The sequence below is a fragment of the Astatotilapia calliptera genome, chromosome 11 (assembly GCF_964374335.1).
Source record: "Astatotilapia calliptera chromosome 11, fAstCal68.1, whole genome shotgun sequence".
Classification (NCBI taxonomy): Eukaryota; Metazoa; Chordata; class Actinopteri; order Cichliformes; family Cichlidae; genus Astatotilapia; species Astatotilapia calliptera.
In genome coordinates this window covers 22,452,428-22,467,381 of record NC_137432.1, presented here as the reverse complement: position 1 = coordinate 22,467,381, position 14,954 = coordinate 22,452,428, and the positions used below count along the sequence as shown (strand labels likewise).

The 14,954-nt window shown below is 40.6% G+C and overlaps 2 protein-coding genes across 2 annotated transcripts in view; both read left to right on the top strand.

Annotated features, from left to right (window-relative positions):
* Nucleotides 1-343: 343 nt before the first annotated feature.
* aqp10a (aquaporin 10a) lies at nucleotides 344-5,217 on the top strand. Its single transcript, XM_026184071.2, has 6 exons — nucleotides 344-520; nucleotides 2,122-2,248; nucleotides 2,629-2,766; nucleotides 2,849-2,967; nucleotides 3,046-3,263; nucleotides 4,872-5,217. Exons 1-6 carry the CDS (start codon nucleotides 437-439, stop codon nucleotides 5,035-5,037), a joined length of 852 nt encoding a protein of 283 aa, XP_026039856.1. The 5' UTR covers nucleotides 344-436; the 3' UTR covers nucleotides 5,038-5,217.
* A 5,744-nt stretch (nucleotides 5,218-10,961) lies between these two features.
* The window catches only part of atp8b2 (ATPase phospholipid transporting 8B2), a 32,905-nt gene continuing 28,912 nt past the window's right edge, over nucleotides 10,962-14,954 (top strand). The window contains exons 1-2 of the mRNA XM_026184015.2: nucleotides 10,962-11,588; nucleotides 14,176-14,243. Of these exons, the coding sequence (XP_026039800.2) occupies nucleotides 14,219-14,243 (25 nt within the window). The 5' untranslated portion in view covers nucleotides 10,962-11,588; nucleotides 14,176-14,218. The remainder of the gene's footprint in view (nucleotides 11,589-14,175; nucleotides 14,244-14,954) is intronic.

Here is a 14,954-nt window from a genome sequence, read left to right as displayed (position 1 = left end):
CCTTATTCACGTGGAGTCGCCACAGCGGGCAGCTTTATTCAACCTGAATAAAGCGACCAAATTAAGCGAAGAGTCGAGCCTCGAGGAGCTTTCCTTTGTTAGGGAAATGCGTAAAACACTATTCTCACACACACACTTTGTCATAAAACTATCTCGGCGGCTTCTTCCGAGTAGTCAACAGGTATCTGTATTAAGTAATATCTCTTGGCTTTATGGTGTCTGTTTATGTATCAGTCTTTAGCTGGGCCAATCACGCTCACTGCGCTGGCCAATCGTGAGGTGAGACGACCGAGTAAACGAGTAGTGTTTGTCCAGCTGTGAATAGAGAGCAGTAGGTAGAGGGTAGGGGGGCGGTGGGATACAGTGACAGAAGCACTCAGTTGCCACTGTGCTCAGCGGAGTGAGATAAGTGGAGGCCTTTCATTTCACTCCGGCTATGTTGAAGCTACGCGCAATGAGGGTGAGGTGTCCCCTCGTGCGAGAGTGCATGGCCGAATTTTTGGGAACTTTCGTCTTAATGGTGAGTGACTTTGAGTTGGATTGTAATTTTCAAAATCAATCAAACGGGTTTAAAAAAAAAAAAAAATCAAAGCTGGAAAACAGTTTAGAGAAAGAGGAGTTGAAATGTGTATATGCATATCCCAAACCCTGGACAATTATCCTTTAATTTTTCAGGTTTATTATTTTTTAATTTTCTAAATTTATGCATAAAACGTGTAAGTAGCTTGAGTTTGATTTTATACCCTCACATTGACTGAATGTTTACGGAATCAAACAGCTCTCGAAAAAAAAATGAAACTACATAATAGCATCAGATTAAAATTGTTTTTCCCACTGTATCGGATGATTTGGGTTATTTTGCAGGCACAGGACCTGAACACCTACAGTCATTGAGTAGATCACAAGGTCCTGTGTATACCAAAGTATTCTAGAGTCAAATGTGAGGCCACCTGCTCAACAGTTCAAGCAAAAGGGCAATGATCCCAGCACAGCAGCAAATCTACAGCAGAATGACTGAAAATCAAAATGATCAACATGCTGCAATTTCAAGTCAAAGTGCAGACCTCAAGCTGTTGCGAGACCTTAAGAGAGCTGTGCATAAAAAAATACCCACAATGAGCTGAAGCAATATTTTAAAGGCTGGGGGGAAAAGTCCTCCACAATGATGTGGGAGACTCATAAACTGATGACTAATAGTCATGGAAAATTATTACTTCAAGTTATTGCTGATAAAGCTGGCTCACAAGCTACTGAAAGACTGGGAGCTTTCAGTTTTAAACAGTACTGCAGAACCTGTTTTGTGAAAACTTGTCACATGACTTTACATCTATCACTAAAACTAAGGCTGAAGCCAGGTGAAGGTAATTTTCTTAAAAATAAAATAAAAAAATTGCTTCCTAGAATGGGATTTATAAGGTGTTCTCAGTCTTATCTCTCTCAAGCATGTTTGTTTTCTGTAGGAATCAAAGTCAGCTCTGCAAGACATAAATGAACTAATCTGAAAAATGCAGGCGTATGAAGTTAGATACATAAATTGATGTAATGCATTTAAAGAAAGCACAATCCATATGAGTTGAAATTGAAACCCTTAATTGTGCCACATGTCTAAAACAGTTTTCACCTGACTGCAGAATCTCTACTGAGATTTTATTGGGAACTTTGCTTGGAGTTAGAACAGATTACAATAATTTATGCTTGTATATCAAATATTAAAAAGATTAAAATGAAGAAAAAGATCAAAAAAATATTAAAAAGAAGTTATATTTGCAGCTTACGTAATTTTCTACATAAATCTTCTCATCTGTGGTGAGATCACAATGTAACAGCCATACTGTCCCTTACATGGTCATTCAGATAACACGGGTCATTACAAAGTCTAAAGAGGAGGGCATTAAATTACACTTTAACAAGAACAAATTTGTCTCTGTTTATCAATTAGTTAGTCAAGAAAGGTATACTGAAATTTGCTCATGTGCTTTCCTCTACGTCTATTTAAGTTAGTTTTGATGTCGGGATTTTTAGCTGTGGAAAATCTCGTTTCTTTGTTCACCTGAGTTTTGCAGTAACTTCTGACTTCTCATGCACCTTCCACCTTCTCTGTCCTCTTTATCTGCAACAAAGCTCTTTGGCTGTGCTGCTGCTGCACAAGTAAAAACCAGCAATGAGACTAAAGGCCAGTTTCTATCTGGCAACATGGCCTTCTCTGTGGGAGTTATGTCAGCCATGTATCTCACCAAGGGCATCTCAGGTAAAAATTAAAAGATATCCATAATGGGCACTAACATTTCCTTTTTTCTTTTTTTTTTACATAGTATTACATTTAAACTCATTACAATATGCTCTGCACAGTCTAAAATCCCTCAGGTAATTATGACTTTTATTGCAGTTATTAAATGAGTACACAAAATTTATCACCAGAGCTCTTTACAAATAAGATAATAGATAATAATAAATTATCTACTTTCTTTTGCAAAGTGTTTGCTTTGGCTCATACCTATGACAATCCACTGTTATATGATAACACAGATAATCAGAGACACGATCACCTGCCAGTGTGTCTAATTACCTTCATTTTTAACTTTCACCTTCCTGTATCATTCTCCAAATATGTACCCTACATCCCTGCAGGTGCCCATCTGAACCCAGCGGTGACCCTGAGTTTCTGTGTTTTGGGGAAGGTGTCCTGGTCGAGGCTCGTGCCCTATTCCCTCTCCCAGGTGGTGGGGGCTTTCGTGGCGTCGGGGGTTGTCTATCTCGTCTACTATGGTTTGTCTTTTTAATTTTTGTGACATATAAATAAAAAAATTAGTTTGTTTTGTTTCCTGCAACACCTCTGTTTCGGTCGCAGATGCCTTAATGACTTTTAGTGGAGGAGTGTTGACTGTGTACGGCAGGAATGAGACTGCCTCAATATTTGCCACATACCCCTCTGACTACCTTTCTGTGGGCAGAAGTTTCTTTGACCAAGTGAGTATAATTATTAACAGGATTGGATCTTTTAGCAGCTGCTCCCGTACCCAACGTAATGAGTTGACATTTCATTAGGTAGTGGGCACCGGCATGTTGCTGTTGTGTATCCTGGGTTTGGAGGAAAAGAGGAACACCCCGGCTCCCTCTGAGCTGGTTCCTGTTGTAGTGGCAGCTGTCGTTCTGGGGATCTCCATTTCAATGTCGGCTAACTGTGGTGCTGCCATAAATCCTGCTCGGGACCTGGGGCCTCGCCTCTTTACCCTAGCTGCAGGCTGGGGGACTGAGGTCTTCACGTAAGTATCTTATCTGCTTAAGTTATTGGTTTTATTGAAACTTTGTTTATGTCTTAATTTCACAAAAGTATGTCAAAGATTGTTGGACAATGGAAGAGTTATCCTGAGGGTTTTTCCATGAAAAAGCTGTTTTCTCTTTATAATCTTATGATCATCTGAGACGTGTGGTTCCACAAATGCTCAGTGCACAGTGTCTTAAACACTTAAAGCTGCGTTATAACACTATGGGCAGAAAAACAGCAAAACAGGCCAAGAGAAACACAAATTTAACACAAGATCAACATGTAAGGCTTTTATTAAATAGACAAAGAGGAATTCATCTCATCTGAGTTGAGTTTATAGCTTCTTGATTAATTATTATCAGGCCTTTCAGCTTATTGTTCAGCTGTATTCGAAATAACAGATTGTTTTTGTTACTGATCGCAGTAACGCGATTACCCTTTCAAGTAACGAGTAAAGGAAGGGATTACTATTGCAAAAAAGGAATTAGATTACTGTTACTTTCCCATAAGCACGCTGCGTTACTAGACCGTGATTTATTTTTTTTTCCGAGAGTGTCTCATGACAATGATGTAAGCGCGTGCGATGTTCGTGGTAACGGACGTGTGCAGATCAATGATCAACCATGGATAATATATAGAGGGTGGAAGCACTGACATTACTTTGAGTTTGATTATGTAAAAAGTGACAAAAACATTAGCGTACGCTGTATGATGCGTGGGAAGAAAACTTCTTTTTACAGCGAAAAAAACTCCCTAAACTTCTGAGCAAGTACCCTAGCACGCTGCCACGGGAATGTGAAATTCACAGAGAAACCCCCGGATCCTCCCACTGGCATGACCGCTACGCCACCGGGCAAACCCCCGCCTGCTCCGCTCCTGCTAAACAGGTTTAAATAGATTTAAGAGCAACAGGACGACGTAGTCTTTGATTTTATTTATTTTCTGCTATGTTTTACTTGCATCTCTTTGAAAGAGTGAGTGTAAACACAAAAAATAGTTTTATTTATATGTTGGAATATGCAGAAAATAGGTTTAAATGTTAAACAAATTTCTTCAAGTCAAAGACTGTTGCATATAATTTTTTTTTGCTAGATGCAATGTGCATAAAGTTAAAAGATTAAAACAATTTTTATAAAGAGACTTTCATTTGATTACATTTTATATGATGGAGTCTGCAGAAAAAACTAGAATTGGGCTGAAAGGCCTATTGCTTTATTACTTTTTCAGGTTCCTTATCATGTTTTTTAAAAAGTAACTAATTAATTCTGAAAATAAGTAATCATTAAAGTAACGGGATTACTTTTTTGGAGAAGTAATCCCTAATTACTTTTTCAAGTAACTTGAACAACACTGCTGATGGCTGCAGACAGATTAATCGGACCTGGTTTTCTATGGAAATGATCTTGATGGAAGGTGTCGACCTACAAAACAAAAACTGCTGATCTTAGACTAAAGAGCTCTGAGTGAAGTTTGATATTTAAATATTTAATATGCTACTCTCTGGGGGTTTTTCACTGTGATAAATTCTTCTATCGAAGTAAAACCTGTTAAAAATAATGAATCTGCACTCTTTAACCGTGATGTCCTGCTGCTCTTTGTTCTGCAGGTGTTACAACTACTGGTTCTGGGTACCATTGGTGGCTCCGCTTGTTGGAGGCGTTTTCGGTAGTTTGATGTATCTCATCTTTATCGACTGGCAGCTGCCTGACCCAGACCAACTTGAGAGGATTTCCACCATCAGTGAAAAACTTGCAAAAAAGGAGATGAGTTAAAGGCTGTGAATTTTTAAAGTTTAACGCTGAAACTACTTTTCTACTGTTAGAAAAAACAAAAAGGAATATCTTCTTTCAAATGATGTAGCTGTTTGCTCCTTAAACACAGCCAGCAGAGGTGTGTGTCAGTCATAAGATAAAGCTGTTTGTTTACAATGAAATGTGTGTTTAGTATAATAATCACTGTGTGTCCTTTTTTGACTTTGTAGCTGGGAAAACTGCTAGCATGTTCATCTCGTTGTAAATCAGATATAATAATAATAATGGATACTTTATTGATCCCCATGGGGAAATTACTTGTTTTTCTCTGCATTTGACCCATTCACTCAGTGAAGCAGTGGGCAGCCCACTAAGCAGGCGCCCGGGGAGCAGTGTGTAGGGACGGTACCTTGCTCAGGGGTACCTCAGGGTAGCCGTTAAGTGGATTTGAACCGCCGACCTTCCGATCATGGGGCGACCACTTTACCTACTGAGCTATCCCTGCCCCAGGGATATAGAGGACTGTGTAGATTTAAACAGTGAAATCCATCTTAGTCCACTGGCTGGTCTATTGTACTCCCCTCTGCTGTTTTAACGCATTCACATTCTGGCATTTCAGCCTGCAAATATTTCACTTTTATAGAAAACAACACCAAAAATTCATACTTAGCTATGACTTAATATTTGTGAAAAGGTTTTACTTTTATTTTTTTTTCCGTTGTGTTTTATTCCCCTGTTTTATGTTTTTGTTTTTTTTTTGTTTAACCCGTGTCTTGTTTCCCCTTGATGATAATTATGAATTTTATACATTAGTCTGTCAAAAGATGCATGTAGTATTTGAGGGACACTGTAGATAAGTTTTTTTCAGTGTTTTTAGGTTTCTGTGCTCTCATAAAGGAGATATCTATCTATAGAGAGAGAGAGAGAGAGAATAAACATATATATACATTATTTTATGTAAATTGAACAAATTATTCTCATTTCAAACTACTGAGGGATCTAGGAGGACATTAGAGGAAAAAGCATGACCTTCAAGGTCTGCGTTGCTTCTCCATTTCACTTTGTTCTGTTGTGTATTAATTATGCTACCTCAGTGTTTTTTGCTGATGGCATTAAAAACAACCCTCACTCCCAAGACATGTTGGGATTCTGTGCAAAATGAATAGAGTGCAATGATTTGTAAATCTTGTAATGAGTGCCACCTGGAAGTTTGCTGCTCTCTGTCGTGTGATTGGCAGAGAAGTCTTGAAAGCACACTGAGGAGGGCAAGGCAGCTCTCATCTGTGGAAGCTCCGAGACGATGGACTCGCTCTGGCATGAGTGAGTTTGTGCTACAGTAAAGGACTTTTAGAGCTGGATCAAATGATGACAAGTGTTTATTTATTTTTTAACATGTGTCTTTGGGCATTTGGGTGGTGAGATTAAGGGTTTGGTTGTTTGTTAAGATTTAAAAAATTAAACTGACGTCCGTTTCAAGTGTTTTTTTTCAAACATGTTTTGCGGCGCTCATTGAAGTGACTTGTCTTTTTAATTTTCTTTCTTTTTTGAGTTGTACTACAAAAAACTTGGATTGCTAATTGTGAAGACAAATCAACTTTTTTCTCTGACACTTGTCTTTCCCTAAATCTGCTACAGGTGACTCATATCTTTAATTCTTGGCAGGACTGAGACCCAACTTGCTTGCAGTGTATGTACCCACAGGTAAATGAATTAAACTGACTATTGGCAGCAGTGCAGTGGGATGTTTTAACTTATTTTGGAGGGTGTCGTTTTTGTTTTGTTTTTTTCTTTTCTGGGGGGCGGGATCTCATCGGAGTAGATGGTTTGGTTTTTTTTGCGGGCGTTTATTTGAAGTAAATGTCACTTTTAAAATAATTTGGTTTTAATTTAGTTCAGTGGACTCACAATAATGCTTACGACCTCATGTAACTAATTGGTTTAAATGGAAAGAGGTCAGTAACTTGAGTGATATATAAAAAGAGCATCTTGGAGAATTTCTTAGGAGCAAAGTTGGTCAGAGATTTACCTGCAAAAAAATTAATTTGTGGAACAATTTCAGAATAATGCTCCACTTCAGGTTTTTATTTGTAATATCAAAAAATCCAGAGAAACCTCTGCCTGAGAGTGTGTCACAGTATGCGGCAGCACACTGTACGAATTTGCGAAGAGGACCCAAAATGCAGACATCAAGGAACGTGGACAAAACTTGAATGTTAACAGAAAGTGAGCCGTTTATTAAGGCTGGTGAAAACTACACGAAACAAAAGGTGGCGATGAAGCTAAAAAATAAACTGGGGAAACTAAAAAAAAAAAAAACATTAAAAAACAAAACATAAAACCTGATGTGGATACAAAGATACCTGGAATCTGGAGCATGAAACACAATGTGGCACAAAGGACAAACAACCTGACAAAGAATGAAGAGAAACACAAAGACTAAATACACACAAGCGTGATTAGGGGAAGTGGAAACACATGGGGAAACAGCTGACACTAGTCTGACATAACACAAAGGAAGCAAAGCTGGCTACACTGACATAGGATGCAGACCTTCAAAATAAAGCAAACCGAATGGAAAGCAGACATGACAATACAATTTCACAACATGGACAAGAAGACAAGAAACATGACAGACTAACGCAGAAGACCTAAGTGAAACATAAACTAAAGGCAACCAAAAGATAATCAGATTTACTCAACATATAAAGGGATAACTTAAGAACTCAAACTGAACACGCTGGGTCAGAGACGCAGGATCGTGACAGTGTGAAGCTCAGTACTAGATGACTGTAATCTTCAGGCCCTTTTGGGTGTGATATTTTTTTGTCATGACAATCCCTGCAGGGTCTCAGGAACACTTCCAAAAATCGCTGTCTGTGAACACAGTTCAACCTCCTGTCCACAAGTGCAGGTTACAGCTCAATAACTGCAAAGAAGCTGTCTGAACGTGATCCAGCATGTTCTTTGGGCCAAAGCTCATTTAAAGAGGACTCGGGCAAAGGGTAAAGCTGTTCTGTGATCAGCAGAGAGGGATTCTGGGATCAAACAGCCTCACACCTCTGCAGACTTTGTTCTGTAATATTTCACGCCTTGCAATGATATTAAGACATCAACTATGAGTGTTCACAAAATGTCCTTACCCATTTTTCATGCGTGCCATGTTGTCTGCACAGCCGACAGTTCAATAAACCCTGTGTTGATTACAGATTGTGGTTATGTCCTGAAACAAATGGCAGTTGCATTAGATAACTACAGAGCACTTTATGAGCCAACCTGCTTCTTTAATGAGAATTATGGCTCATTAAAGAAGCAGAAGCTCATCAGTGTTCACTGACAGTATTCTCATTAAAGGTATTGCATGACTCAGTGTCTTTCGAACCTCTATGTCCTGTGGATGTCAAATGATATAAATGGTCTAAACATACAACGTATGTTGGCGGCGACGTGGATGATGTGGATGTGCCCGCCCACTGCTGCGGCGGCTAAAGAGACACGACATACAAAAGCAACATGGACACATGGGAGATGAGAAACAGAACCATGAATACTATTAAATCAAAGGACACAAATTAAACCAGATTCACACAGTCCAAAAGATAAACCCTGGATCACTTGACCAAGGGCCATGACACTATCACACAAAATTTAAAGCTGTTCTTTTAAGTAAATAAACGAAGCAGTAGGGAAATTTAATATTTGTTTTTTTTTATTTTTGATTTGCAGCTAAATACACTTTTTGTTGTTTTTTTTAATATTTGCAGCTTTTTGTGCTCCCTATCAAGTGAACCCCTCACCTGAAATAATTTAAATAAAATGACATTTTAAAGTATAAACCCCAACAATCAAATGATCCCCTATGAACAAGCACTGGGCAACGGTGGCCAGGAAAAACTCCCTTTCACAGGAAGAAACCTGAGGCAGAACCAGGTTCAAGAAGGGGCAGTCATCTGCCGCGACTGGTTGGGGGGTGAGGGGCAAAATAAAACTTAAAGGAGAGCACTGCATAGTTATCGGAGGTTGGTGTAGTTGGTGGACCGTGGTTGGAAAGCAGGGGAGGTGGACGCACCTGAGCGCCAATCTGCAATCATGCCTTGCTGGTTTAAAGGCTGAACTAGGTCCTGCTGTGTTGTTGTTGTTACTGTGTGTGGCTGTGAGCTGCAAAGCTGCAGCCATCTGTAGTGGTAAACCTGTAGTAATAAAAGTAGATGATGAAAAACACGAGTATATGGTCAGGTCTGTCGTGCGTCTTTCACAAGATTATAAACAGGGGTGCACATAAGTGGTCCGCAGGTGCGCATCAGTTATAAACACAATGCCACAGGGAGCAGCTGGGTCATTCACGTCAGGTGGACATCTTTGAGAAGACCCAGAAAGCTGCAGGAACAATAAGGGCCGCTGTGGCAAGACCTAAACCTACTTTAAGTAGGCATTTGGCACCACGATGCCACATACCAGTACCCTGAACCTCATCCTGAGGTGGTTGAGCAACAGGAGTCTCAAGTCCCTCAGGTTCAGCAGCATTTTTGGTTTTTGAAAACTGTAATTCTTCCACTTGACACTGAATAGTTTTCAAAGCTTTCTCGAGATCTGCATTCCGTTTCTTTAGTTCATTTCTCTCGCTTTCAGCCTTGGACAGCTGAACAACAATGGTGCTGTTCTGTTCAAGGAGAAACTCTTGCGTTTCCTCAAGTTCATGCACATTTTGCTCAAGTGCTCCAATCTGCAGTGTTATCTTTACGGGCACCCCCTCTATCTCGCTTATGCGAATTTTCTTTTTGGGCTCCATGCCCTGGACTATTCCTCTCTCCCCTGAGTTGGACGGTCCTTCCTCTCTCGTTTCTCTGTGAGACACTGAATTGCTGGACGGTTCCTGTGACATTTCTATAAAAGTTTCGCAAAAAACAAAACAAAACCGCTAACTGAATAATTTAAGTGTTAAACTGTTCTCTTTCCCAAGGATTCCTGGCTTGCGAAAACAACAAGGTGTTTCTTGAAATGCCGAGTTAAAGAAACTGGGGTCTATTTATAGATTTTTCTGGCAGCGACCGTGACGTCAGCCATGACGTCAGCTCTCTTCGATCCTTTGATCCTTTGATTCGATCAAAGGAGGACTAAGCCAACTAACCAACCGTCCTCGGTTTTACTATATTCCGACAGCGGATCCATGTGTGTGACGTCATTCATCCCCGTACTGCTGCTTTGTGAGCTCACAGACAGGACAGACAGCGCGTAGCAACGCGCCTGATGATGTTTAAAGGATCCCGAAGCGCAAGTCCATCTTTTCAGACAAACTGCAAAAGAAATTTCCCTCGTAATGACCATAGCTGGACTGGCCATTGGCCCACCGGGCAAGGTGATTTTTCGTGGAATTACAAAAATCTATTGAATCATATTTACTTTGGTGGACAGAAAAAAAATAAATATACCGTTTGGGTATATTTATACCTGACTGAAGTTTGAATTTCAATTTGTCCACAATTAAAGCTGGTCTGCACACATTGTTTTTTATAAAGGCAATTACGTTTTTCCTGGTATTTTGATAGTGCTGTTTGTTTTAAATGGAGCTTGTAATATTTGACCCTCAAATGAAATATATTTCCTCTATATCATAGAGAGGGCTGCCTTTACACCACCACCATCTTGGAGCTGTTCTGCTGGATTACTCGGGTACTAAGTAGAAAGTAGTAGTACATTCATGTTGAAATGTAAGCAGAAGTTTTAGACCTCATAGGCAAAAATGAGCCAACTTAATGGAATATGCTGTTCTTTTCGCCTTTGTGAAGCTCAACTGAGTCGGGCACACATTACAATGTTAACTTCAAAAGTGTCCAAGAATAATTCAGAATGAATAGTTATACGTTTCAATGTAATGCACCACTTTTAGGCTGAACCCTTAAATGATTAAACCCGAGGCAAAGTCTCAGTAATGTTGACCAGAGTTTTCCAAAATAAGTTGGAGCAACTTGTAGCAAAGCAGCCACAAATCTTCACTATAAATAATTCATCAGAAAATCCGACTTCCCACACCTGGTAGTATGAATGAGTGGAGGCTTACAAAGATGTTGGAGGAGATGGCGCTGACAGACCTGTAGAGGGCGATATAACACAGAGACCAAATAAAACGCTTGAAAGGCGATGAGGTGTGTTCAGGCTGCTGAGGGAAGGAGCGACTGTTTATCAAGTTTAAAGTGTTAAAAACGGGTAGCGTGCTGTCAGCACGTGCAAACAGCATGAGTGAAATGCCGCAAGACTGTGCTGCCACATTAAATACAGAAGTAAAACACCTATGGGTTGTCCGGTGTGATGTTGGCTTCCTGATTGCAGGAAGTTCAGAGAGAGGAGAAAGTGAAGGAGGTGCAACCCCTCCTCCTGCTCCTTCTTCTCCTCTCCGGCAGCTGAAGCCAAACCCTCCCTTACCTCTGCACGGTGCCTGTCTCCCCCCTCCCACCTCACTGGCCTTTATCATATATCACATAGCGTCGCCTCTTCATCCCCCAGACCTCATCATGACCTCAGCGACAGGAGCAGCGAGGACGTCTCCAAAACCCTGTTTATAACGCAAAGTTGCCAAGGTAAGATCCCTATGCTGGTCTCTCTTAGCTTTGGGTAGCTGCTCCCTATCATCATCTTCTTCTTCTAACATGGTCATGAGGATTTGCTATGCAGTCTCTTTATCCTCTGCAAATATTGACGCGAGTCTCGCTTTTCTTGTGAAGCGTTCAGCTCTCATTGCTGCTCCAGTGTGACCAGGCTCATCCTGTACAGTAGGTACGGCTAGTTTCACCCTCACACCTCTGCAGTAGAGTTCCTGTATGTCGGTATTAGTCATAATAACATTTCCAAACTCAAAGTGAAACTCAGTCCCGCCACTGTGGCGAGCATCACTAGACTGAAAGCATTCGCTCTTAAGGTTACTTAAACCAGGGCCGTGAGCTTTGTGGTACACTAAGCTTACTTAATAAACGACTACATCCAAGGCAGAGCCTGATGGCTTTTACCTATGATAGCATTATTTTTAATGGGATGCTGTGCAGCTATACTTAAAGCTACATCAGTGTTTATTTACATACTTGTGGAGAGGAGCAAATATCCTAAAGCACACAGATAATGTCCTGAGTGCGTAAGCATACAGTGGAGGATATTAAACCAATGCTGTGCTTTTTATTCCTTCTGGAAGTTGCCTCAGTGGCATACAGCAGTGTTGTTGCTTTTTCTTTGAACAGATTGCATTGTCAGTAGACAGCGCAACATGTTATTAGCAAGTTAGTATTTATTATGGTATCAAACAGATTAGTCTTATAATGGTGTTGAATCAGACAGGCATTGTGTAAAAGAAGGTTACAGCCTGCACAGCCTGTTATCAGAACATCAAGTGTATGCTGGTTTAACTCTGAAAGTGTTCCACTTTGTTGGCTTCCTGATGACATTGTTAATAAAAGGCAGCTTTGTGGTGTTTGTAACATTACTGTGATAGAACATAATGCAGATTTCATGTGCGTAAGGTGTGCTATAGCGGTGCCAGTGCTTTGCCTGCAGAATGCTTTGATGTGACCATGTGTAGAGGAGGCACGGGGACTATAGCACATACTGGGAGCACCACCTACAAGACACGAGGAAAAACCAAGTCATTTAATTTTGCCTCAGGAAATATATAGCCTGGTCTGTTAGCAGGCTCATTGCATAATAACCTAACTTTGTTAGTTATCTTTTAATCTTTTGCTGTTTCGGTTTCATGTTCTGGGCTTCCTTACGAAAGTTGTGACGTGAAAGTGGTGATCTTGAGATTTATTTCAGCAGGCTTGCATGCAGCTATAGAAAAATAAGTGATTGCAATACATTATTGAAAAGAACTGTAAAATCTGTTCTATAGCATGGATCAAATTGAACCTAGCAGGTCCCTTCTGACCATTTCCCTAATTACATCCCAGCAGGCTGAGTTATTATCCTGCTGTATCTCAAGTTTTAGCTTTTTAGGTGATTAACAACACTGTAAAATAGCGTAATAATGAATTTCCGAGCTTCAAATCCTCTAATACATCAGCCTAAATCCAGCAGGAGCAAAGAAAGGAATTCTGCTCAGAGGCCAAGAAAGGTGTTTGGATATTTACTGTGCCCTCACTCCCCTGGCTGCCAGCGTTATTTCATAATGGCATTTCTTGGGTCCTGTGGGTTATAGAAGATGCCACTCACAGATGGAGAGTGTGTGTGTGTGCATGTTTGTGGAGAGATGTGCAAGAACATGGCAAACACTCTCACTCATTAGTACCTGTTAGAATTATAAATGGGTGGTATATATAGGGTGGAAAGTGAGCAGAGGACATGGAAAAAGGGGACTGTACGTCAGGCTGAGAGATAATGTTGGGAACTCTAGCTGAAAACTGATCAGCTCAGCTCACATGGAGAAAAACAAAGCAGCTCTTTCTCAGGAGTATTGATTAGATCCTGGCTCCCAGTCAGCTACCCCTGACTGTCATATTGTGTGTATCTTGTAGTATCCACAACAAAGGCAAGGCAAAGATTATAATGCCTCACCTGTCATGCCTTTTAGCCTATGTACTTAGCTGTGGCAAAAGAGTGAATAAAAGCAGTGAGGTGTGTGATATTAATAGGTCAGCATAAATGATGACAGGAGAGAAGAGAAGATGCTTAACTGTGCTATGCATGCAAAAAATGCTGCTCCATTACTCTCTTTGATCCACTATAGGGAGAGGCTGACAGTGGATCTGGCCCCAGCCACCAGAGACAGTGTGCTACAGAGACAGATGCAGCTCTCTGTTGAATGTCACATCCTCGTTATGGCTCAAAAGAGACCAGAGAGAGCCTGGTGTGTGTGTGTGTGTGTGTGTGTGTGTGTGTGTGTGTGTGTGTGTGTGTGTGTCGTGTTGTGCAGTGGTTTTAATGCTCGACTGATTTTCACTGTCTAAATGGGAGGGCAAAGCTGTGAAAAGAAAAAAAAAAGAAACATTACAGTAAGTAGGTTGCATCACCTGGCCGTGGTTTGGCTTGAAACTGAAAAAGCTATTTCCCTTCCACGCACAATCACATTTTTATGGCTCCCATTTCACTTTTTTTTCCTGCTCGTGCTCTGTAGACGGTCAGCTCTGTAGTCTCCCCTGTATCCTCCTCAGTCTCACCCACCTCCCTTCTTTCCCTTGGCAGACAGTCCCATGGGCCAGAGCAGAAGGACGCCAGCAGAGTGGAGATGTTCAGAAAGAGGCCTCCCCCAGGTCAGTACATTAATCACATCTGCAGTTAAACTAGTTTCATCCAGTGTGGCTTGACAATGAGAAATGCAGTTAACCAAATGACAACGTAGACATGGAAGGTGTGATGCATGCTGCTCGATAGCAAGAATGCATTCACATATTTATCTACAGGCAGAAACAATATGCTGGAAAACAAACATTCAATACATTTCAGACTATCATAATGTATTAAACAGCACTTATTACTGAAGCTCATCTGCAGATTCCCAGACAGACAATGTATTATGACACCAGTTCTCTGGAGGGGAGGGTGGGGGCTCTAAAACAACCAGATGGAAATGACTGAAAGATAGAAGTTTTTACAAACACTGGCCGAACACAGCTTTAGCCTTCAGTTCAATTCAATTTTGTTTATATTTCACCAAATCACAATAACAGTTGACTCAAATGACTTTATATTGTAAGGTAAAGACCCTAAAATAATAGAGAGAAATCCCAACAGTCAGACAACCCCTTCTGAGTAAGTACTTGGAGAGAGTGGGAAGGAAAAACTCCCTTTAAACAGGAAGAAACCTGCAGCAGAACCAGGCTCAGATTGGGGGATCCATCTGCCACAACTTGTTTTACATCGTTTGACAGTATCATTGAATGCTTCTGTGGTTAATAAAACAAAGGAGGTTTCCAAATTATTACTAAATTAACTATATAAGTTATTTATAGCTTACTGATTGC

What these genes read in the sequence shown, in the direction of transcription:
- aqp10a (XM_026184071.2), top strand. Translation starts at nt 437, where the DNA reads ATGTTGAAGCTACGCGCAATGAGGGTGAGGTGTCCCCTCGTGCGAGAG. An exon ending in GCAGAAGTTTCTTTGACCAA is followed by an intron (nt 2,968 to 3,045) that starts GTGAGTATAATT and finishes ACATTTCATTAG; the next exon opens with GTAGTGGGCACCGGCATGTT. An exon ending in TGGGGGACTGAGGTCTTCAC is followed by an intron (nt 3,264 to 4,871) that starts GTAAGTATCTTA and finishes TTTGTTCTGCAG; the next exon opens with GTGTTACAACTACTGGTTCT.